The sequence below is a fragment of the Betta splendens genome, chromosome 22, assembly GCF_900634795.4.
Source record: "Betta splendens chromosome 22, fBetSpl5.4, whole genome shotgun sequence".
Lineage (NCBI taxonomy): Eukaryota > Metazoa > Chordata > Actinopteri > Anabantiformes > Osphronemidae > Betta > Betta splendens.
Window position 1 is genome coordinate 9,392,382 of NC_040900.2, and position 23,170 is coordinate 9,415,551.

At 45.4% G+C, this 23,170-nt stretch overlaps 1 protein-coding gene across 10 annotated transcripts in view; it reads left to right on the top strand.

Annotated features, from left to right (window-relative positions):
- gfra4a (GDNF family receptor alpha 4a) overlaps nucleotides 1-23,170 on the top strand; it is a 132,421-nt gene that overhangs the window by 99,430 nt on the left and 9,821 nt on the right. For all 10 annotated transcript variants that reach the window (XR_005897163.2, XM_029139141.3, XM_029139142.3 and 7 more), the window contains 3 exons: nucleotides 17,505-17,786; nucleotides 18,360-18,440; nucleotides 21,688-22,027. Coding sequence is in view for 9 of the 10 variants with exons in the window: in XM_055505687.1 (XP_055361662.1) it covers nucleotides 17,505-17,786; nucleotides 18,360-18,440; nucleotides 21,688-22,027 (703 nt within the window). In the remaining variant the exon portion in view is untranslated. The remainder of the gene's footprint in view (nucleotides 1-17,504; nucleotides 17,787-18,359; nucleotides 18,441-21,687; nucleotides 22,028-23,170) is intronic.

A 23,170-nucleotide genomic window follows, 5' to 3' on the forward strand; every position in this document is an offset into this window, starting at 1 on the left:
CACAAAACATCCTCTTTCCGTCCTACATGCTGGAGCCTTTGCTTGGGCTCTGCATTGCAGGGCTCCATTATGCTACGGGTGGGTAGAAATAAACAAGCAGGACTGTGGTTCCTTATAATGACTTTTCTCTCCGGAGATTACGAGCAGACACTCCGCTGTGGTGCCACGTTAAACGAAGCCTTTCTACTGGGGAATTGGATATGTCTGTGCTTTTTTTTTTTTTTTTTTAAACCAGGAGGTATTAAAAGTAATTATACCAGGAAGATAAACATAATTAACACAGCATGAAACTTCATGCTCTTACCCCTGAATTTTCCTTTTACTACTTATGGGTATGGTTCAAGTGTTTGTTGGCCTGTTCTCAATAAATATTTGGCTCTTGGGTCTCCATCAACGCCTCTGTCACCAGACGAACATGGTTAGGGTCCATTTCACTTCATGATATATTTATCAGTGTGCAATAAAAGTCTTCAGCCCAGAATTTCTGCTTCCATCTTCTTGTCGCGGGGGTCACCTTGGATACTGTGGAGCCGAGCGCTTGACATTAAGTTACAGCCTCTCAGGCTTTAGATAGCTACTGAAAGTACATGGCTGCTCTCCAAACCTGCCTCTAGCTGCCTTCGGTGGTGACAGCCAACAGCGCTCCTGCATGTCAGTGAATCAAGGCAAGTCGGTTTCTAGTCTATTTATAAAGTGCTTTTAACAACCGGGTTTGTCACAAAGTGCATCGCGGAGAGTGAAAACAGGGAAGTGACTCGAAAGGACGGCGACGCGAGGAAACGCTTCACCAACAGCTGCCCGTGTGGCGAAGTGACGGCACAACGTGTCACATGGGAAGATGGAAAGTTGTGGCCCGTGCAGATGTTTTGCACTTGCGCCGTGAGTCTCCTAGCAACCACAGCTGGTCCCATGTTAAAGGTCTGGAGGGGGAAAAACAACAGCAGGGCTGGTTCACGCCTGTGCGTTTCACTCAGTCCCAGATGAGATGAAAAGAAACCACGACGTGAGTCATGCTGTGGATTGTTAGAATCACATGAAGTTTATTCACCGGCTTCCTCTCAGCACACGTTTGCTTAATGATTTATTATAAACATATTACAATCTAAGACATCGACTGTCTGCACGCGGAAAACGGGACAATGACAAATTGACAATCTATTTCAAACCCACTGAGAGTGGTGACATTGGTGGAGTTATTTAGCTTCTCTTCATCTCCGCGTGTGAGGCTTCTCTGAATTCAAACATCATCAGAAAAGCAGGAAATGGTCCTTTGGTTCGTGCTGCAGCCTCTGAGTTCCCATAAAGAGCCCATACTAGTTTATATGTAACAGTATGAATGGACTGATTGACATAGTAAAGGAGTGTTAGGCCGCCTGGAGCCAGGAGGTCTCTAGCTCTGCTCTACCACGCGTTGCACATCTAAGGTGTTAGCCATTATCAAATTACTGTAATCAATTGTGCTGCAAATGCACTAATCAGAGCTCATTCTTTGAATCTGTGCTTAGTTTAAAGGCGGAGCAGTTACTCCGACAGTGGATGTTTTTCAAGGTGCTACAGAAAGGTCAAAGTCTGCCGAGCCAGGCCTCCTTCCTGGACCGCAGCCACAGCGGCTGCTGAGCCCGTGGTCCAGGCCCGAGTCTGGACGTTCGCCTTCATTCATCCGCTGACGTTTATTGTAAATCTTGTCAGAAGGCAGTGTTCCCGGGCAGCGCTCAGCCCTCCGGCCTCGGAGGAGAGCGAGTGAGAGGAGGGTCGTCGGGGGCCGAGCGGTGCAGTTTGCGTGGTGCGCGGCGCCATCGCAGGCTCACAGCCGCTCTCGTGGCAGGGAGCCTGGGAGAAAGCCGTTGACGGCGCGCCGCTGCCTCGGCCCATGTGTCACTCGGGTGTCAGCTTGATTAATGAGCCCCCGGCGCCCGCGAGTCCCTCTCGCAGGGACAACGCCGATCGATACGCAACGGGAGCCGGCTCCGGAGCAGCCTTTTCGCGCCTGACGACTCCAGCGCTCATACGCTACGGTAGCTGCGTGCCTTGTTACGTCGGCGCAGACAGAGTGCGAGCTTCTCGAAACAGCCTGGAGTTGAAACCGCTATTGAGACCGTGCGTCTCGGGAGACGGCAGACGTGTGCGGTGGATGGTGAAACCCAGAGTACAGTACAAAGAGAGGTGCCCTCCGGCACGAGCTGGGTGTGTTCTGGTAGAGGGTGAGCGCCTCTAAGAAGCTCATCAGAGTGGGATTTAGCGCTTTGATTCTCACTTTGTCGCCAGCTTTAATGAACCTTTAGCTTTTCTCGCTGTCGGCATTGATGGTTTCTCACATGAAGACTCTTTAGGAAAAGTCCCACCAGAGTTTTAATGGCTTTGCCAGGTTTTACTCCCGCTCAGATTTGGGAGCAGCCGGGTCGATAGCTCGCCGTCGATATTGCTTTGTGTGGAGCAGAGGACAGTGGGTGACAATGTTGGTATTTATGAGCCCATATTGGAAAGCGATTCTAAACGGCTGTGCTGTGAATGGACCAGGCTTACTCCTGCTGTTCCAGGGCCAGAAAATGACGGCGGCCGCCTTCCTGCCCGCTTTAAAAGCTTGTTACGCTGCGGGCTGTGGTCAATGGCGTTTCCACGCATCACATTTATTTTCAGTCTTTCCTAAAAAGCCACGGGCTGAAACCGATCACATTTTCTGCGCACGCTTCGGCGGGTAATGTTCACCGCTCCGTGCCCGTTCCAACGCCCGCCTCGACTTTCCTCCCCTTGAAATGTGCAGAATAATAAGAAAGACTTAAGTTTCTGATCTGTGGGTGTTCAGGTGTTTGAAATCATCAGGAAAGTCAAGCAGGCTGAAAATGTATCTGTTCCATCCTGGAGCTTTGTTTCCCTTTTTTCCCCACCTCAACTTTTGTCCTCTGTAAATCTGTATTTGCATGTAGCAGTTTTTTTAATGCTTTGAACTGAATATTGAAACACTTGAAAGGCTGTCAAACCAATAAAACCACACATTTGTATTGTTTTTGCCAATTTTTCATTATCAGGTGCTGTAAACACACAGTGACACGTTGACAAAGCGACGCTTCAAACGTGTTTGTTCCGTGACGATTCTTCATACATGTGGCTCCGCGGAGATTATTGCCATTTATGCTATTGCCAGCAGTTATTACTTATTTATTTAGTGCAGTTACAGGGTTGAAGTCACTTTGGCGGCTGTGAACACGTTTCCAAACCGTGCAGCGCCATCTGACCGCAAACTTTTCTGCCGCTCACTTAAGGTTACATATCTCTGAATTATAAAACGCTGCTCGCCCGTGGGACTCCTTGGAATAAGCCCGTGGAAAGAACTCATAGTAAAAATATTAAGTTTAGCTTTTACTCGTAGCTTTATCCAGGTCAGGAGCAGCAACATCCTTTTCGGAGCTGGGGGGGAATAAATAAATAAACATGAAGCGCATTTAGGAGCTTATTTCCGTAAAGTCTATTGGGAGTGTTTTTTATCAGACGCTTCTAAATTGAGTGCATTAAATCAGTGACTTTCTTTGGAGCTAAAAGTGCAAAGGTTCTAATATCCTGAGGAGAGAAATGCATTGTGTTCAGGCCCCAAGCTTTTGGTCTTTTTTTTTTTTTTTTTTTTTTAGAAAGTTTGTATTATTACAGAACTGTTTCCAGCCTCGTAGATAAGCTCTGAAAACCACTGGTCTTCATGCATTTCCTGCAAAAAATGGAGAACATTTGTCATAGTGAATAGTCCAATATAAGAAAGTCTTGATTTCCTTCTCTGGAAACCAAACCACATTCTTATGCAGCAGCTCACTTAGAGCTGGATAAGATCTCCCAGAAAAGCTCCCAGTGGGTTTTGGTGTCAGGAGCAGGACGAAATAGCTTTTATTACTTAGTTATAACAACGCTTTTTTAGTCTTCTTTTGAAAGTGCGCTAAGTAATGCATCCAGTTAAACCAAAAACCCAGATACAATAAACAAAAAATATTTAATAATCAAATTCAACCATCAGAACATTCAGGTACATCCATGATCAAATTCTAAAATGTAAAAACATGACACGCATGTTATCATTATTATATTTGAGGATTTATACATTCACTTTTTTTATACATGTCTTCATAAAAGTCTATGTGAGCAAAGTTTAAGCATGACTAGGAGATGTTTTAGGCCAAATACTCTCATTAGATTGCTTTTCTCTGGACTTGTGTTTATCTTGGGCTCCATCGTGCATAACTTTTGCTAACCAGTGACTCCTGAGATTTCCTGAAATGTTCATATCCCAGTTTTCAGAGTTTCACGGTCCTTTTTTCACTTTTTAGGTTAGTTTATTTTACCAGCTACAATATTAGCCTGAGAAGATTTGATTTTATTTTTGGATGAATTGTGGCCTTCTGTGTCTGTTGGCAGAATGCGAGAAAGAAAAGGGACCCGAGTTGAAAATATCCAGTTCTGATTATAATATGCACATGCAAAGCCATTTTATACACAGTTGAAAATGGCAAAACTGCTCTGCATGCAGATGGGACCTCATAATTCCAAGCTAATGAATTGGTTCCACAAGGCATCTGCATACATAAACTGAAGCCGCATTCACAATAGGAACGATAATCAAACCTTTATCTCTTTGTGCTGTTCTGTGATTCTGACTCCACGAGGCTTCCAGTGTGAAGGTTGCTCGCGAGAAAAGGTCATTTTCCAGAACCAGAACCTCATCTCTGAGCTCCTGTGTGAGTCCAGCTTCACTGGCCAGCAAATAACAGCTGTTCCCTTTGACCATTTGTTGAATTGCTTCCAATCTTTGCTGGTTACTGAAAAAAGGTAGTCGTGGGCGAATTGTTATCATTTCCACCTGAGCTCCGAAGCCACAAATACCAGTTTGTACTTGCTGCTAAATGTGTCAAAACCTGTCGCCATTTAAAAGCCGGTCTAGACGACGGGTCAGATCTCAGAGGTTGTATTGGTTCTGACTCAACCTTTGCTTTATAACTGGGCCAGCTTTTAACTGGTACAGTATGAGTGCTAGGGACATGTATTAAAAATAATCCGGCTGCAGCCAACAATTTTGTACAAGAGGATGGACAGCACAGTAGTTTATAACCCGAGGACCATACCTTAATATTCAGATGTGGCATAATAATTAAAAACCGCAATTTGCCGAATGTTCAGCACTGAAACGACAAGTTGCTGTGACTGCATGACAATAACCCAGGCAGCTACTGAAACAGGCATCTAATCAGCCGACTACCCGGTGTGGAGGCGAAATTCATGTATTATTGTAAAGACAAAGGGTTTTTGTGGTTTAATCAAAGGCCAGGTGGCAATCACTTGATTAAAAGTGCCTGATGTGCGCGAAACACCTCTCGCATTGAGTGGAGCGATGCCTCTTTGCAGATTCTGGCAAAGTTTTGTTGAACAGCCACTTGAGCCGGTGCAGGCTGGCCGCGCTACTTTAGCTTCCAGCTTCAGCTTCCCTCAAAGGATGGTGGATGCGGTGGTGCTTCCATTATATTACTAGTATTGGAGCAATTCTCACCAATAAGTTTTGTACAGCAGTGCTTCTTGATGGTAGGTTATTGGGTCTTGCATATGGGCCCATTAAAGATTCAAGGCGCTACAGAGCATATACAAAGCAGCCCTGCAGATATGAGTGTGTCTCCTATAACAGTGCAATAGGCTGATATTGCAAAAATCCACTTCTATATATCTGAAAACGAGGTACCATGAACTCTCAAAGTGCAGCTTTAATAAGACTGCTTCCCAGCAGTTAATTAAAAGTTCTTCCCCATAACTCACGCATGTGTTTTTTTTCCCACAAGCACATATTTTATTTGGAAACACACATCAGCGCGAGGTGGTTCTGCGTGTGACTCCAGCCTCCGCACACTCGCGTCCACCCCAGGGCAGCTCGCTTCCGGCCTCCAGCTCCCGTTGCTGCGGGCCGGGCGGGTCCAGAGCGGTGCCAGTCAATTGTTAGCGCAAAGCCTTCGTCACGACAGCCACTGGAGATGCTGCTTTGGTGAATATCATTAGCGCTGTTCTCACTTTCTCACAGGAATTTCACTCTTAAGTGTTTTCGCAGCTACTTTAGGTAACGATCACACCTGCAACAGGAATCCTTTTGAGATACACTTGTCTTTACGGGTAGCTGAGAATTTACTTTGTCATGGTTAATGTGCTTCATTTTACTGCTCAACGGCTCAGAGCTATGACGTAATAGTAACACATCTAGTAATAATACTTTAATAGTAGAGATTCCTTCCTGTATCATGAATCAAAATGTTTTTTAAGGCCGACAGTGGAGTGGGGTCCTAGATGTAGGTGAGCTGTTCACATTCATCTAGCTGAGCACCAAACAAAATGGCCACTGTCAGCTTATATTTAATAGCTTCGATTATTGTGACTCATTCATATCACTCCACGTTTGTTATCTGGTAAAGGGTAACTAGCTCCTCTGTTTAATTTGCTTTAGACCCCCTCATCAAAACTATTTTATAGCCTCATAATAAAAACATAAAGCAGAAATGATGCATAAATTGGTCAAGCAGTCCATTCATTTGTGATTCACCTACAGTAAATGATGGGTTGATCTTTATCAGGCTTTGCAGAGTGTAAACTGTTACCACATGTTTTCTCTGAGCAGTGGCCTAAATGCCATTTCAAGGTCCTCTGTGCCCTGGCAGCAAACAATTTGCGGGTGACACGCTGGTGCAGATGGAGGCTCTCAGCACGTTCATACGAGTGAACGAGGAGACGCCCGTCTGTGTGTTCTTGACCTGGCAGTCGGCAGCAGGCGCTTCAAATTGCTTCTGACACAAAGCGAGCCCAGCTAGTTATTTGTGTCCGACTTGATCTGTCTCTGCGGGTCTCACAGATTATGCATGTCTGTGGGTTTCAGGGTCTGTGTGCATACAGAACAGTGGGACGCGGCGGCGTCTTAGCCGTGGTCTGGTTCAGGTCAGCTCCCCTTCTGTCCCAGCATCCTTCTTCCTCAGTAAAAACACCCTAAACCAATGAGCAGAGAGCTGTTGAGAAAGCCCTCATCCAATGACAAGGACCACGCTAGTGCTGGGATGCTATTCCTCTCACTGGGCCAGTACCAGTCCTGGAAAACAATACAATGGAACATATCCAAAATTCAATTTCAAAGTCACTCTTGTGCAGCAACATTAAAGTCTGCCAAAGAACAAACTTCTTTCCGGAGGCTGCCAGGAGTTTGAAATGATAATTTGCTCATGCAGAATTATGTTGACAACGAGAGAAGCGTGAAAGACCAGAGTGAAGCTGTCAATACATATTATCTCTTCATCCTGATCTCACATGGAGCATAACGCTCCTGCAGCTCAGATAAGGAGACGCCAAAAGCCACCGGCGCGTATTCTAATCTGCAGCCTTACGTAACACAACATCAGCTCACCTCCGTGCTCATCACGGGTCATCGCCCAAGCAGCGTGCGACCACGGAGCTCTGCCGAACGCCCACATCAGAGCCCCGTCTATTTTTATCTGTTGGAAAAACGAACGACGTTAATTAGCATGCGTCCGCAATCAGTTATAAATGCGGAGCAGACTCCCGGCCACGGAGGGCATCTACGGCGGAGAGCGAGAAGTGATAACGCAACTCTGTAACGACGCTGCGGTCGCGGGAGCCATCATCAGCCCAACAAAGAGCTTCATTTGTCAGTTTCAAGGTTATTTTTTTCTTCCCCCTCGCTGGAAAGTTTCTTCCTCTGTGATTCTAATTGTCTGCTGACCTGTAGCCTCCAGGTTAAAACATACATTTAGGGAGCTCTTTGTAAAAGTTATAATTGGGGGTCGGCGATGCGTTCACAGCCCAGGCATGCAATCAGCCTGTCACCTCGCGTGACCTGGGCATATGTACGAGCAGATGCAGACTCGCACACGAACGCGAGCAGCGGCGCACACTCACGTCGCAGCAGGATAGAGAGTCATCACATTCAAGCAAAGAGATTTATACGTGGAAGAATTAAAGCCCCTTCACAGGCACCACTGTTACCAGATGTTTGGTGAGGCGCATGAAAATCTCACTGGGAACGAAATAGTTACATCAGCCTGGTCCTGCTGGAGGTGTCTTCTGTCTCTGACACAGTTGTGTTTTCGAGTGACTTGTTCCACACCCTGTGAATGTCTATTCAAACACCAGGCTCCTCGGCTTCAGAATCAGCACCTTGGACAGAGCTCGGAGTAAGGAAACAAGAGTGAGGGCCAATATTTCTGAATTATTAGTGTGTATATAAGATTCAAGACTCTAAAACTTTATTAATCCCAGAGGGAAATAGCTTTGCTGCTCTCTGTTCAGAATGACATAAAAGCATTACGACCAGCCTAACCAAATGGCACAAATAAAACACACACTAGAGTCCAAGAAATAGTCGATTAAATAAGTCACTATGGAAGAAAAAGGTACTGACACAGACACAAATAACTCAATAAAGATAAAAAGAATGATTGTGGTAATGGTCAGACAGTCTAAACAAAATTTACATTTTTCTACCAGGGAATAAAGCACATTAGCTTCAGTGAATGACTAATGTTGTTGCTGCTAATCCTAGCATGCAGCGTAAGCTAAGCCTCTATCAGTGCACTAATAACTAACACATCAGATGAGAAATGTTTGCCGGGGTCCATTGGATCGTGGTATTTGCTATATTGCCTCCTGAGGTGTGGGGCTAGCATTTCCAGTAAGACCTCAAACCGCGCCGTGACATTTCGAAACTGTGTTATTCTATCAGTGTTATTTTCAGTTGACACAGAAATTGTGATTAACTTCCGCCTGGAGCAGTGAAATGATTGTTTCTTCACAATTATCAAAGAAATGTATGTATATTGATGTAAAAGCTAAGTTGATGTCAGTCCTGCTTGTTGCATTTTATTCCTTAACCTGCAGGAAAAGCAAAGAAATGAATGGCTACAGAACTGGACCTGGGAGGGCATGGAACCATGGAAGAGCAACTAGCTGCTGGGCTGAGAGGTGGAAGCAAGCAAAGTGAAATTTGTGAAAATTATTTTAAGATATTATAAAAAAAAAAAAAGTTCTATTTATAAAGCCCAGTATCATAAATCACAATTTTGCTTCTTGGGACTTTATTCTCTGCAACCTCACGTTTTCTAATTGCAAGTGTTCAGAGGAGCTTTGTTTCTGAAGCTCTGCCCACTTGGGATTAACTGGAACAATAAGATTATTTCCGCCTACAGAAAAATTGTTTACACAGATGTTTGAGTGAAGAGGCTAACAGTAAATAGCCAAACATGAGGAAGACGCCCACATTACCAGTTTACAGATGTAATTCTCAGCCAACGCGAGTAAACACAGGTACAGTACAAACGCCACGTTGGTATTCAGACCATGTGTGAATGCAGCAGAGACAAAACGTAAAAAGAGGACGAGACTGTCTGGTCTATATAAAAGAATGATGCCGTCCCCACACCCATCTGCTGCTGTTTGTCTATATTCATACTCGTGTTGTGCATGTGTATCTAAATAAATAGAAGTTAGAGGAGGATGCAGAATTGAGTGAGAGTGTGTGTGTGGGGGTGTGTGTAGCTGTGTTGGCGTGTGTATTTAGAAACACAGCAAAATAAGGAGCTTAAATCTCCACATCTTTGATGGAGATTCTGACTCTGCTCCAACCCGACTTTATAGCGTTTTGTCTCTGGAGAACAGTGGGACAAGAACAGCTCGACAAAATAAAAATATCATTAGAGTGAAATGGCAAATTGCTCTGCCAGACGACCACAATGCAGCACAGTAAAATGTGCCAAATGCTAGAACAATAGCTACAGCATGGGGCGGTGGAAGCTGGGGCCAAAACAATGGATGCTCAGAACTGCTGGTGAAACTAATGTGCCTTAAAAACCAATCAGGCGTTCAGGAGTGGCTTTGACCTTTCTTTCAAGCCTTCCTCATCAACCCGGCTGTGTTTTGATGCCGTAGGATCTCGCAGTAGCGCCTTCAAAAAACTTTAAACGCTCAAGTGAGTCTCAGGCCTCGAACTGTGGGGAGCACGGAGAAGTATGGAGACTTTTTATTGGCAGCCTGATTCGTCAAGGCTGATGTGTTTGGGGCTCATGTGGTCAACAGATGTTCTGATTGAACATCCATTTTTAAAGAGGGTGAGTGGGAGTTTAGTGCCTGATCAAGAGGAATCCGTCTGATCTGTCACTGTCTGAAAGCCTATGAGTCCTGGGAATGAGATTTCAAGTTGTCCTCAGCTTGAAGCACCGATAGCTTAGATGTGATGGGGTTTTAATGAATGGATGGACAAACGGGCCAGTGTCTAGCAGTGTGGATGATAAAATGAAGCACTTTCAGGGACACCATCAGCTCAGTGGGTGAGATGATTACATTCAGCACATAAAGTAACAATGTTTCATTCTATGCTGATGATACTGTCATTTGGTGTAAATGCACCATAAGGCCAGTGAGAGACTGGGAGGTGCATTGGTCAGAGCTCATGATGTTGGGTCCTTATTGAAATGTGATTGTAGAGGGAGGTTGTGTGGGCTGCTCATTTACAGTTATCATCCCAACCTTGACCAGGACTAATCCATGGGTGGCTAGTTAACAATCCATTATTCTTTGATTCCTTTTTTTACTGTTTCAAACTAAAAGAGCAAATTATTACAGGTTAATAATTGTTCCGGAGCAGTAGTCAAACAAGGGAAGGTAAATGTCAGCTCAGTACAGAATCCCAGCTGTGTTTTCCCGATTTTGTGTTGCAGCTGGCACCATTATTCACAGCCTCTCTGTGTGGCTAAGGCTCAGGTCCATCATCCCAGACAGTACAAGCAATCAACAGTGAAGACTTCAAGTGTCAGATTCCCTTTGCTCAAACAAGACTAAGGCTTTTGGAGGTCAGAATGACAGCATCCAGACGATAGATGAAACAAATAGATTTGTTTCCCCACATTGGTCTCTGAGAAAAGTGGCAACAATTACATCTAGATTGACATTGAACTCCTACATCAGGTTCCTGGATTCACTAAAAGAACAACAAGAACAAATTCAGTTCTTGTATCTGTCCTCCCTTCAGAGTATTTTACCCACAAGCTGATGATAATTTACCCTTTTTCCTTCCTGTGCTCTGTGGTCTCATACCAACACTAACGAATAAGACTTGGAAGCGCCAAGGCGTGCATTAACACATCTATATACTGTACAGCAATAACAGCAGCTACAACAAGGAATGATAAATGTCTAGTTGACAACGGGGATCGCTGTCGTGTTGTGACTCCCACCTCTGTATGCTTGGCAGGGTGGACATGGTTCACCTGCCAAACTGCCCTTCGCTGGTCTGTAAAACCAAGCAGCTTGTGATACAGTAGTCAGGTGGATTATGGTGCACGCTAAATACAGTAATGTTGGATGTACAGCTTCTGTCAGGTGAATTAAACTCATAATGGATGCAGTACATGCAAATACATTTCTCTGACATTTCAGAGACGTTCATGGTCCCCATATGAGACTTTCTTTGCATCTTGAACCTTAGATGGATTCTGGTCTGGGTTCAAATATCAGTGTTGGTGCAGTAGTTGGACATGGACATGGTGGTTTCTCCTAACATTCATGTCTTGATGAGCCCGTTGGCGCGCAACTAACGCTTCAAGGCGACAGTTTTTGTTGTTGTTGTCCGCTTTTATGCCAACAACAGAGCCACGTTGCACACCAACATCACACACATCATCAATGCTGCTTTCCTTCATTTAGACTTTAACAGTGTCTTGCCTTTGTACTAAAGCTGCAGCTGCGCTTTTCACACGGACGTCAGTGTAGATTTGAAAGCCCACAGCGACGACAAACAAGACTTTTTGAATTGGCTCCTTTTAAAAATGGACATGGTGACATAAATGGCTAGAATGCAGGATGATGGTATTTACCAGAATAAGAAGAAGCTCCCGAAAACGTCCGTCCTCGGGCTTCTCTGCTTTTTTCTGCACACTGTGTAATAAAAGCACAAAGTTGTTGGCCCCAAAGGTCCTGAGTGAGACCATGGCCAACACTTTCAAATAAAGCTTTCACCTCTTTAGAGCCCACTCAGGTCACAGTGTCCTCCAAAAGGAGGAGGAATTCAAAATGCAACTACATAACGGAAAAATGATGTAATTATAAATGTTATCAGAAGCTGACGTCAAACTAGAAACATGTACAAATAATGACTGCAGGAGCACGGGGCTGTTATTTTCTCAGTGGAACAAATGATATCATCCAAGTTAATGCTGCATTATATGAATGTCCATGTCTCATTAGCCTGGAAAAATCTAGCAGTTGACCTTTGGTCCAAACTGGAATATTTGAGGGTTGTCACAAAGAATGAAGACTAATGACTGAGGAGATGCCCTGATATTTACAGCATGTTTACCTAGATAATGATGTGCCAATTAGCCAACAGTTGTAATTTAGTTTACTGCTAATTAGCAAATGTTATCATGCTGAAACAAGACGGAGATATGATAAACATACCTGCAGGGCTTCACCATAGTGTCCAACGTGGCACAAAGACAAACATTTATTCAGGTACAGTACGTCACGCATGATTTTACATGTACAGTAGGTCTTAAAATGTTTGCAGTCAGAAAGTGGGCAAGTTGTGGAAATGGAGCTACGTGTTAAGGTGAAGTCTGTGAACGGAAATGTCATTTTGCTGGTCTGTGTCCCCTGTTTGAGGAATTTAAATGATACTAATGAATGCAAAGAAAAAAAGCAGGAAAACAATAATCAACAGAAGCAGAGGAGGAAGGTTTAAGAGGATTATTTAATTGTGTAAAGCTTCTGAAATAACTGTATAAAAGTTAAAGTCTCGTTTCTACCTGTATAGTTTTCAAATTTTGGAAGTTTTTATCAGCTATCAATAACTTTTTTTAATATAATGCAAAATTTCAATTGACAATGTAATTGAACAAAAGCCATGTGCTGAGACTAAAGATGAGGTCTCACATCAGCCTCCACAAACTACAGGGTGGAAGCTGTAGACGTACTGTAGTAGACAGTGTAGTAAAGTAAAGCTCACATGGGAAATGTGATCGTTAAATCGTTAGTTGCTGTTAGTTAGTTGAATAGTACGAATATGACACAATACATGTGTTTGAATGCTTTCTTTGTTTAAATACTGCACATTGTAAGATAATAAGACAAAGACTGATGATAATCTGCCTTTATCTGATTAGATGTTTAAACTCTGACTCATTTCAACAAAGTTTCTCCTTCACATTGACTTTAGGCTTGACTGAAAGTCTGACTAATATTTCTAAACTTTTTCTACTTTCTAACTTCAGCGTTGTAATCATTTTCTCCCAACTCATTTTCTAAAGCAGTAAGTGTAAAATCAATTTTTATTATCTTTTGGAACATGAACATGTCTTCAATCTTTTCTATACTTCAAAAATGTAAATGTGTTTTTTTCCTGCTGGCTGTAAAAATGGGACTTTTGATTTCGAAAGCATCTTTCATTGAACTCTCAGGCCACACGCTTCCACCCTTTCAGCTGGTGTAGAGGACTAAGAAAGGTGTCCAAACTGCAGTTGTGTGTTTTTTTTCTGGAGCAGCTGTGGGATGATATTGACTTTCCTGGGATGGATTAGTCACAGAGGAACCAGAGAAGGAAATTAGTATTCTGCATCACGGCCGTAGTGGTCTCTCATTTCGCCTCTAAATTTCATCATGTTTTGCTGAATCAATGATCGAGAGCTAAAGGACCCTATCACAGCATATTTGGAGGATGGGTCACTGCAAACTAAATTTATGGTAACAACTTTAAATCGTTTTGCCACTCTGTGTGTGTGCGTGCGTGCGTGTGTGCGTGTGTTTGTGTGTGTTTATTCATTGCACTTTTGTCGACACTCCTGGGAAGAAGTGAGAGCATTATTAGCATCTGAAAGCAGGGCAGCGGAGCAGGAAGAAGCCCCACACACACACACACACACACACACACACACACACACACACACACACACACACACACACACTCTTATCATGGTTGAGAAGTGTCCAGGGAGGTGCAGTCACCTGATGAGGAAACCCAAATACAGAAACCAACGCCGGGCCCCGTGGCTCCGATCTGCTGCCGTAAACCTGGAGCCGTGACTTGGCAGCTTCACTTGGCGCAGCTCTTTAGAATGTCGAGCACTGACGAAGTTGATATTGAACGCATTCAGTCTGGAAAACATTAAACCGGGTTCATTAGCTGTTCATAACGATGTCGGGAACATCTGCAGCATCACTTTAACACTGGGGTAAAGCTGAGGATGGAGGATGTGCTCTTTAGGCTTTAATGGCTGAACTGCTGCACACACTGTACAAATGCAATCCACTGTATTAGGAACAGATTAGAAAACGGGGAGAAATGCTGATTGTTGGTGGTGATAGTCACTCTGATAAGTCTGTAAGAGTCCAGGTCCCTGGAGGAATTCATGTTACAAAGAATAAAGCCTAGAAACCAACAAACTATCACATCTGCAACTTCTGTAAATGAACAGTTCCATCAGTTCATAGAAATTAAGCACAAAGAGGTTATTAATCCACCAGCGGGATTATTTTAAGTCCTGCATTTGGATTCCTGTCTTGATGAGCTGTGCGGCTGCTGCTCCTGCTTTTCAGGGGAACTGGATGGAAGTTGATTAAAGCGTCTGATTGTAGATATCTTCCTTGTCACATCAGGGTTTTTATGTTTTTTGTGCAGTAGTTCAGTCTGTTATTGAGAACCGAGCCTTCGTGAGCTCCCTGTGTGTGTGAGGAGTCGTCCAAAGACACGAGGGGTGATGTTCCTGTGATCAGAGAACAGAGCGGACGAAGGGGACGGTCAGGAGCCAGTGATGCGTTTACTGGGGTCTCACATTTATTCGATGGCATCACTTTACAGTAGGTTAATGCTAATTTCTCCCACAGCCTCTACAAAGCTACAGGACTAAAGACATCACAAGGAGGAAAAATGTATTCAGCTTCAGTGGTTTCCTGGAAAATACATCTTTAATTTTAGTATCTGCTTCCCTGAACTGTAGCATGTGTGTTTTGTGTGAGAGGGGAGAAAACAGAGGTGAGTGGAAAGAATGACGCCAGGCAAGAAATCAAAGAGAAACACAAACAAAGAGGAAAAGGAACAAAAACGTTGAGGCCTCAGACAGATTATTTACTTCAGTGGGATAAACAGGAAGCTGTATAGGATGGAACCAATTTGAATGACAAGGCTGCTGATTCCTCCTAATTGCTTTTGACTGTCTGTCTTTGAACCCGTCCTCCGCGGTGCAGTTTCCAGGCAAACCGTTATCTGCCACGATCTGGAGTGCCGCCTAATGTCCCCGACAAATATCAAAACTCCCTCCACACCGGATTAGCTGCCATTTATTAAGATCTGCGGTGCAGCTGCTCGCCGGGCGCTTTTTCTTTGGCCTGGAAGCCGAGGGGAACCGCACCCGGCTTTGAGGTTCCTCCCCAGAACTCCCACGTGTGTGTTCCCACCTGCAGCTCCGCTCGTGTGCACAGGAGAATCCGAGTCAGTGGAAACGCGTTTAAATATTGTTTCTCTACCACCGTGTGATGGAACATGGTGTATTTCCAACTCAAACCGGTACTTTTTTTTTCTTTTGTCAGTGAGTGAAGCATCTTGACATAAGATTTTTTTTTTGGTTCCACCTTTTTCATCCTTAAAAACTCTCAAGCGCGGCTGATTTGCATCAGAAACGAACGACATTATCTCACCCTGCGCGTTCTCCTCCCTTCCTTTCTTTAGATAAAATGAATCAGATTTAGAATCCAGTGGAATAAATGAGTCGTTGAGGATTCCTTTTTTTTTTTTTTTTTTTTTTTGGGAACACTAAGTGCTGCCTGTCAGGACCTCAGCAGAGATGAGCTCTTCACATGAGTGGCAGTTTCTTTCTCCTGCTAACATCCACAAACATCCTGAACCCGCATCAACACGCTCCTCGCTTCGCTGTCTGCCTCCACTTTTACTGACAGTTGCTGCTAGATTAGCTGAGTCCTCGAAAGGTTGAGGAGCCTCCTGCTGGGCGCACGCCACTTAACCCCTTCAGTGCCGCGGCAGCCTTCAGTCGAGGGCGTCGACCTGATGCAGGAATGTTTAGACATAGATGTAAAACTCAGGAGCAGAATCAGCGCGCGCTCGCCTTTTTCGATGCTGCTTTCACTCGTTATCACCTGATTGAACTGGGATGGAATCAGATCTGATTGCGGCTTAATTACTGAACCGTCACACCAAGTCGTCAGCGAACACGATTTTTTTTTTTTTTTTTTGGGCCTGTCGAGCAATGCATAGCCAATTCTTCCCTCTTGCTTTCAGCTCCTTTCTGTCACTCCGAATAGTTATTAAACACCAGGAGAGCGGTGGCTGATTGTTCTGCAGCTGCTAATGCAATGGAACGTGCAATTTTCTACCTTTTTCATTTTCAGTAGCAGAATAAGAAAAAGTCTTATTCCATGTGTGCTTGGTTTGAGCTTGGTCCCCATAAAGTTTGAGTGAAATTTTGGTTCTAATGTCTTTAAGCTCTCCAGGCTCAGGGTTCAGGGTCGCACCTCGTCAGGCCACTATCACCATCAGCAGCATCACTGCTCTGCCAGGACTTTGTTTTCATTGAAAATCGGCCCGTCTGTCGTCATCCAACCGGATCCGCTATTATGAAAGGCATTGTGTAGTGAGATCCCGTGTTGTTGCATGACAATGCAGACCTTCATTATGATAATCATCATGTCGTTTTACCTCTTTAGCATGTTGTGCTTAAACTAACGTGTGTAACGTGTGTTATCCCCAACAAGACATAGCTGTATGAGTGGATTAAAAACTACTACTGCACAACACAACTGCTGCAGCCAGCATCTCCAACCAATATGACACATTGTTTTGACTGCAGCTCAACACTCAAGTGTTATTTTCAACATGTCTGATGTGATGCGATGCATCTCTGAAATTCTTCCTCATCCAGTTAGTGGTGTCATGTGTTTTCCATGTGACCGCTGTACGGGTGGGTGAATAATGGCGAAGGTCCTTACTCAAATGCAGAAGTGAGTCACAGCATTGATCAAATGTAATCACTCCTGCAGTCTAAAAATGCAGTACCGCTGTTGAATTAAAATCAATTCACATTGTTTTAGCAGTGATTCGCTAGAAACAAAATCACATTAATAAATGCTCTGATTCATTTAAATGAGATTTGTACCATATTTTAAATTTGTTGTAGTCAGTAACCTAAGCTTTTCTGTGGCTTTTTAATGATTAAAATTGGGTTTTTATAAGGGTGGATGTTTACCAGGATCCACAGTCTTAACTTTGTGGTTTGGGTTTAGATCATTGTATGACAATCAGGTACAGTACATTCACATTTTCTCTGATTTTGACCAGATGTAACCCTGTGTTCACACACAGCAGCCGTCCTAGACTGACTGAACAGTTACTGTGGATGGATCCAGCATCATCCTCATTCAGTTCAACCCAAGCAGCCTGTGTGGTGGGTCTGCTTCTAACCAGGGCTCCCTCCCATCTGTCTGTCTCGTAGGAGTCCCGCGCGTGGCCCTGTCCATGGCTGGGAGGGACTGCCTGCGTGCGGGGGACACCTGCTCCAGCGACGACACCTGCAGCCCGCGACTGCGCACCCTCAGGCAGTGCGTGGCGGGCGACGGCAGCGTGAAGCTGGGCCCCGGGGCGCGGAACCAGTGCGAGAACGCCATGACGGCGCTGCTGTCCACCCCGCTCCGTGGCTGCCAGTGTAAACGAGGCATGAAGAGGGAGAAGAACTGCCTGAGCATCTACTGGAGCCTGCACCAGTCTGTGCTGCACGGTAGGGCATGTTACCGTGATTAGTCGGTGCACGCGGCTCGTTACATGTGAACTGTGCTCCCAGCTCGGAACACGGGGAACGTACTGTACTGGGCTATGATGAAATGATTCCACCCAGACTCATATTATCTGATCTCTTCTGGGTTATTGGTCCATTTCAGTCGCTTTGTGTGATTATTTTCTACATTTAACTGCAAAAATGCAATTTAGATTCTTGCACCGAGTTTAGACTCTGCTGTGGAGAGCAGTGCAACAGGAAAACGCTGACAGCGCTTTGAGCCCCCTGCAAGTCCGGTGCGAGCCTAAACCACACGACGTGGAGATGATGAACTAGTCGGCCATCGTTCCCTCCAGGCTCACGGCCTGTATGTGAGGCGCAAAGCTGCAGATTGAAACAAATCACTTTGTGTGAGCAGCACTACGGGTCATGTCATTTAGCATCTTTAAATCCCAAGCTCTTCCTTGATTCTATAGCTGTTCGCACGGTGATGTGTAATATAGTGCAGATTTAGCTCTTTCTTCCAATGTTATGTATCATGGTGACGGTAGAAACCATCCTCTCTTCTGTTGGCAGGACTCAGCCTGGTGGAGAGCTACCCTTACGAACCAGAGGAGAGAGGCTCTGAATACGTACGTCTGGCCTCCATCGCTGCAGGTGACTGTCCCTCTGCTTCTTCCACTGACACTAAACATGCTCAACTGTTTTTTAGGCATCTTGGTAGCAGAATATTAAATGTATAAAAGGAACAGCAGCATCAATATAACCTGTGTGTGTCTAAACAATGAAAAGCAGCCCAGCTGAGATTTGTGCCACGCAAAGCGCTAATTCAGATGTCATTGAATCTTGTTGACAACAGATGTACAGCGTGAAGGCAGGTGGGTGCCTAATGTATTAGATGAGTCCACACCTCTGCTGCCTCTGAGCCTGAGGCCACGCCGCGGGGCTGTTACAGTATGTGCTGCTGGTCGCCCCAGAAGCGCCCATTAATTACCTATTTACTATAACGTAGCCAGACGTGCGTGGAGGAGGGATTACGGGTGGCGTGACGGGAAGACGGAGAGATCTGCCTCAGAAACAGAGAGGGAGTGGGGCCGTGCGAGACGCAGCCGGTGTGTTTATTCCAGCAACGCTGCTCCTCTGGCTTTTGGAGCTTTACAAGGAGCCGCGCACAAATGAGGTGTTACAATTGGCTCCGGAGAGGACAGAAAGTCAAGTGTTTTGTTTTCCTCCACAGTTATTATGCCTCGGATGAGCGAAGCCGAGATGGAGATGAATGAATTGGAGAATAATTAATTCAATGAACTGATTAGTACAGGAGGTGTTCGTGAAATAGGTCTCGTCTTGGAGGAGACGGCGGTCATGTGTTCAAACTGCAGGAGTCCTACAGTAAACGTCAGTCCTATTCACTGACACAGTGAAGCCTCCTGTAGGTTAAAACGCTGTGTGAGTGGAAGAGGACTGTCTCACACAATGATCCGTGGGCCCTGACGTTATTTTTATGATGAAGCCATACTGAGTAGTCTCTGGAGGCACTGGGGGATCAGTGTCACATACAGATGTCACGGTTTAACACCTAAAGTAATGACAGATGGCACTGGAAAACATCCTGAGAGGTGCATTCAGGTTGCGTTCAGGCTCTGGAACCATTTTACCCTTTCTGCTCCATGTTATAGTTGGGAACAGTCATTCAGAGACCTACATTTCCGAGGACTGGGGACCACAGCCGTCCCCTCCTCCTCCTGCTGCTGCTGCACCCTACTGCTCCCCGGGCTTCTTTCATTTTCATGGTTGTTCCCACAACATCCCAGCCAGCTATTTCCAAATTCACCGTGAACCTCAGCAGTGCATTGTAGTGCTGGTGTCACCTCTGCACCATTCACGATCCCCAGAAAATCATCAGGCATGCTGGAACGCTCCGATCCAATTAATTTTCCATGGGCTTGTTGTGCATAATTGAGTGATTTCGCTGATTAGGCAGAATGGGATGAAGCTTCTTCACCTGTTTTTAGAGGCGAACTCCGATTTATTGACTCCTAACATGCCCGATCACACGTCTGGTGACCTCACACATAAGCTGTTGACTCAGGTGGCTTTGAATTACAGCGACGCTAGAACTGTTCGGCTCAGCCTCCTCGTAAATTCCACGCCAGCGACTCTGTGGGAGGTCAAAGTGGACAAGTCCGCCGCCGCTGCAGAGACAACAAAGGCTTGATTAATGGACGCTTCTCCGCCCTCATGGCATCGCTCGCTCTGAGTGACAGAAGTGATCTGCAGCCACAGCTCATCTCATTCTGAGGACGGACAGTGTCACCCCTTCACCAAGTAATCAGTTATATAAAATCAGCATTAAAGAACAATTATTTCATAGTTGTTGGTTGTTTTAACCCGACTATGATCTTCTTTTATACTTCACGTCACAGGAAGTCACCCACTTGCAGCGTGTTCTGTGTTGGGACAAAACTGATGGAACATTTTGCAAAGAGGCCAATGATCAGTTTTGAAAGCTGTCAAGAACACGTCCCGCTCCCCCACCTCCCCCACCTGTCAGTCTCTGGTGCACAAAAGCCACGTGCAGCGGTGGTGACATTGACATCGATTATCTGCAGGAACTTTAGGACAATGGAGTCGGGCAACATTTCTCAAAGTGACAGACAGATGGAAAGTTGGAAAGGACAAAAAATGTAATAACACAGTTGGATAATGGATATAAATATGAAGCGGGTTTGGGTTAGTAGCGTGATGTTAAAAATTGCCTTTTACAGCCACGGTGTTGACGTTCGGGAGCTAAATCAGCAGAATGTGTCAGACGATGTTGATGAATATTACACAACCAAATCTGCGGCATCTGAGCAAATGCTGAGCCCCGTGTGGGTTCAGTGGCTGAGCTTGTCCTGTAGAAAGGCCAGAACGTGCAGCACAATGTTCCTCCTCCAGATAAACAGGAATCATATGTGAATGTTCTCTCACACGTACTGTAGCCAGTACATGACGCGTCATGAGCCCCCCCCCCCCTTTTGGCTGAAGTTGGGAATAACCTCTGCTTTGTGATGGGCTGTTAGCCTGCTCTCCGAGGCCATTCATATTTCATGTGACAGCTTGGCGAGAGCCGAACTCACCAGCAGACACAACTACAGGCAGTTTACAAACTAATGAGCGGCGCTGTCTGCCAGAGGAGCTGAGCGTCATCATGGCCGTATCGACTGGGAGGGCGCCCGGGGGGGAGCACATGATGATAGATCGGGAAATAATGTGGCCAGAAAAGGGCGGTTATGAAAGGGGCTTCCCCTCATCACCGCCGACGTCAGGACGAGTGCGGGCGCCGCGGGAGAGATGGACAAAGCCCAGAACAAAAGCACGGGGAGAGACAGGTGGGCTGGAGGTGATGGAAGTGGTGAGAGTGACTGGTGCATAGACAGGGATGAGTCAGGTGAGTGAGAGGTGGCCCCAGATCTGGTGGAGGGAGGTATTGGAAAGATAGATGGACGAGACGCAGGGGAAGGAACAGTAATTACTGGCCTTGTTGTGCAGCTGGAGAGATGGAGGAGCCACTTTTTCTACACTGCCACTCTGCATTAACCCAGCAGAATAAAATATTCAGACATTAGACCTCAGCTGAAACGCATCCAGTGCCCAGGCTCATGCAGCATTTAAACACCATTCATGTTCTATTCATTACAAAGGGGCCTATTACATATAATCATCATTTTGGTCCAGACTGTGCTTCTAAACACACATTTCTGTTTCATTTGTGAATGCAACACTACATGTGAGTCCAGAGGTGAGACGAGCGAGTCGGCGCTTGCGACTAGGCCCTCGGAGTCATCGGTAAACGTTGTCTGGGATGTGGTCTTGCTCGCAGCGCGCAGACGGGTGAAATCCGCCTCCCGCTTGTGTCCCGCAGAGTCGGAGGTAACGACGGTGAACCGCTGCCTGGACGCCGCCAAGGCGTGCAACATCGACGAGACGTGCCAGAAGCTGCGCACGGAGTACGTGTCGGCCTGCATCCAGCCGTCGGCCCGCTCGGGCCCGTGCAACCGGCCCAAGTGCAACAAGGCGCTGCGGAAGTTCTTCGACCGCGTGCCTCCGGACTACACCCACGAGCTACTGTTCTGCCCCTGCACCGACACGGCGTGCGCCGAGCGCCGCCGCCAGACCATCGTGCCGTCCTGCTCCTACGAGGACAAGGACAAGCCCAACTGCCTGGCTCAGCTGCGGATCTGCAAGGCCGACTACGTGTGCAGGTACAAATCAGACACGTTGCCTCGCGCGCTGCCGGGAGCGTTTTACGCTTAATTTGCTGAGCTGGTGTCACTTGATTCACTGAACTGATAATTTGAAGCAACTGTAGCATCTGGTGACAGATCACTAAGGTGTTTTTGCACGTTTTACCAGAATAGAAGTAGCATCGAGTCGACGCTTGAAATTTGTGCACCGTAACAACAAGAAGTGATTGATCTGCAAAGTCCTGGTCGACTGTTGCTCTCAGACTTTGATGATTTATTGCCGGGTTAAATGATTCTGACTGGGACATAAATGGAGAAACACACGTTGACGCAGAGTGGGTTTAAATCTAGAGCTTACTGAAAAACCGCTTCACTGTATCTCAGTCGATTTAACCTCCTCCCGTCGGAACGTCGTGTCCTCCACAAACCTCGAACGATCCTTCAGGAATATGACAACAGCTGCTGCCATTTCCTAGAAGTTAGTTGTTGTCTTTGCTGTTGAAAATGTTCACAGGACCAGTTGCCCAAGAAGCTAACACCATATTTACTCCTGCCGGTCAGTAGAACCATGTGGTGGAGCGTTTACTGGCAGAACAGAGTGCACTTTATCTGTGTTTCAACTTCATATTCAAGAGAATCCCTGCAAATGCTTTTCTGTCCAGTCCAGGCCGTGCAGCCACTCTCAGTCAGGACAACAAATTGTATTGTGTATCATGGTAGATGGCTCTGGACGCTATGAAATGTTCATTTGAATTTAATTAGTCAGCTGTGTTTAATTAATTCAATAGTTATACTCATTAACTGTGGTTAATTAGTGCAATAAAAATCTGCGTTCATTTTCTGGGAGAAGCAGCCATGTGCAGTAATTATTATTAGAATAGCCATTATCATTTGGGATTCACACATGACTCTCCTGCCAAAGTGCTCAGAAAATATTTATTACCAAAAGCCCAGGACATTGTCAAGATCAATAACTGGCTTCTGCAGAAAACGGAGCCTCCGTACAAGATAAGTCGTCTCAATAAGCGTATTTATTCAGAGCGAAACCCCCGAGGGCACACGACACTGATGAAACAAAGATTTCAATCAAATTTAAATTGATTTTAAACATCCAATCAGAAAACTAACAATGTCTTATAAAGTCATTATAAATCAGACGGT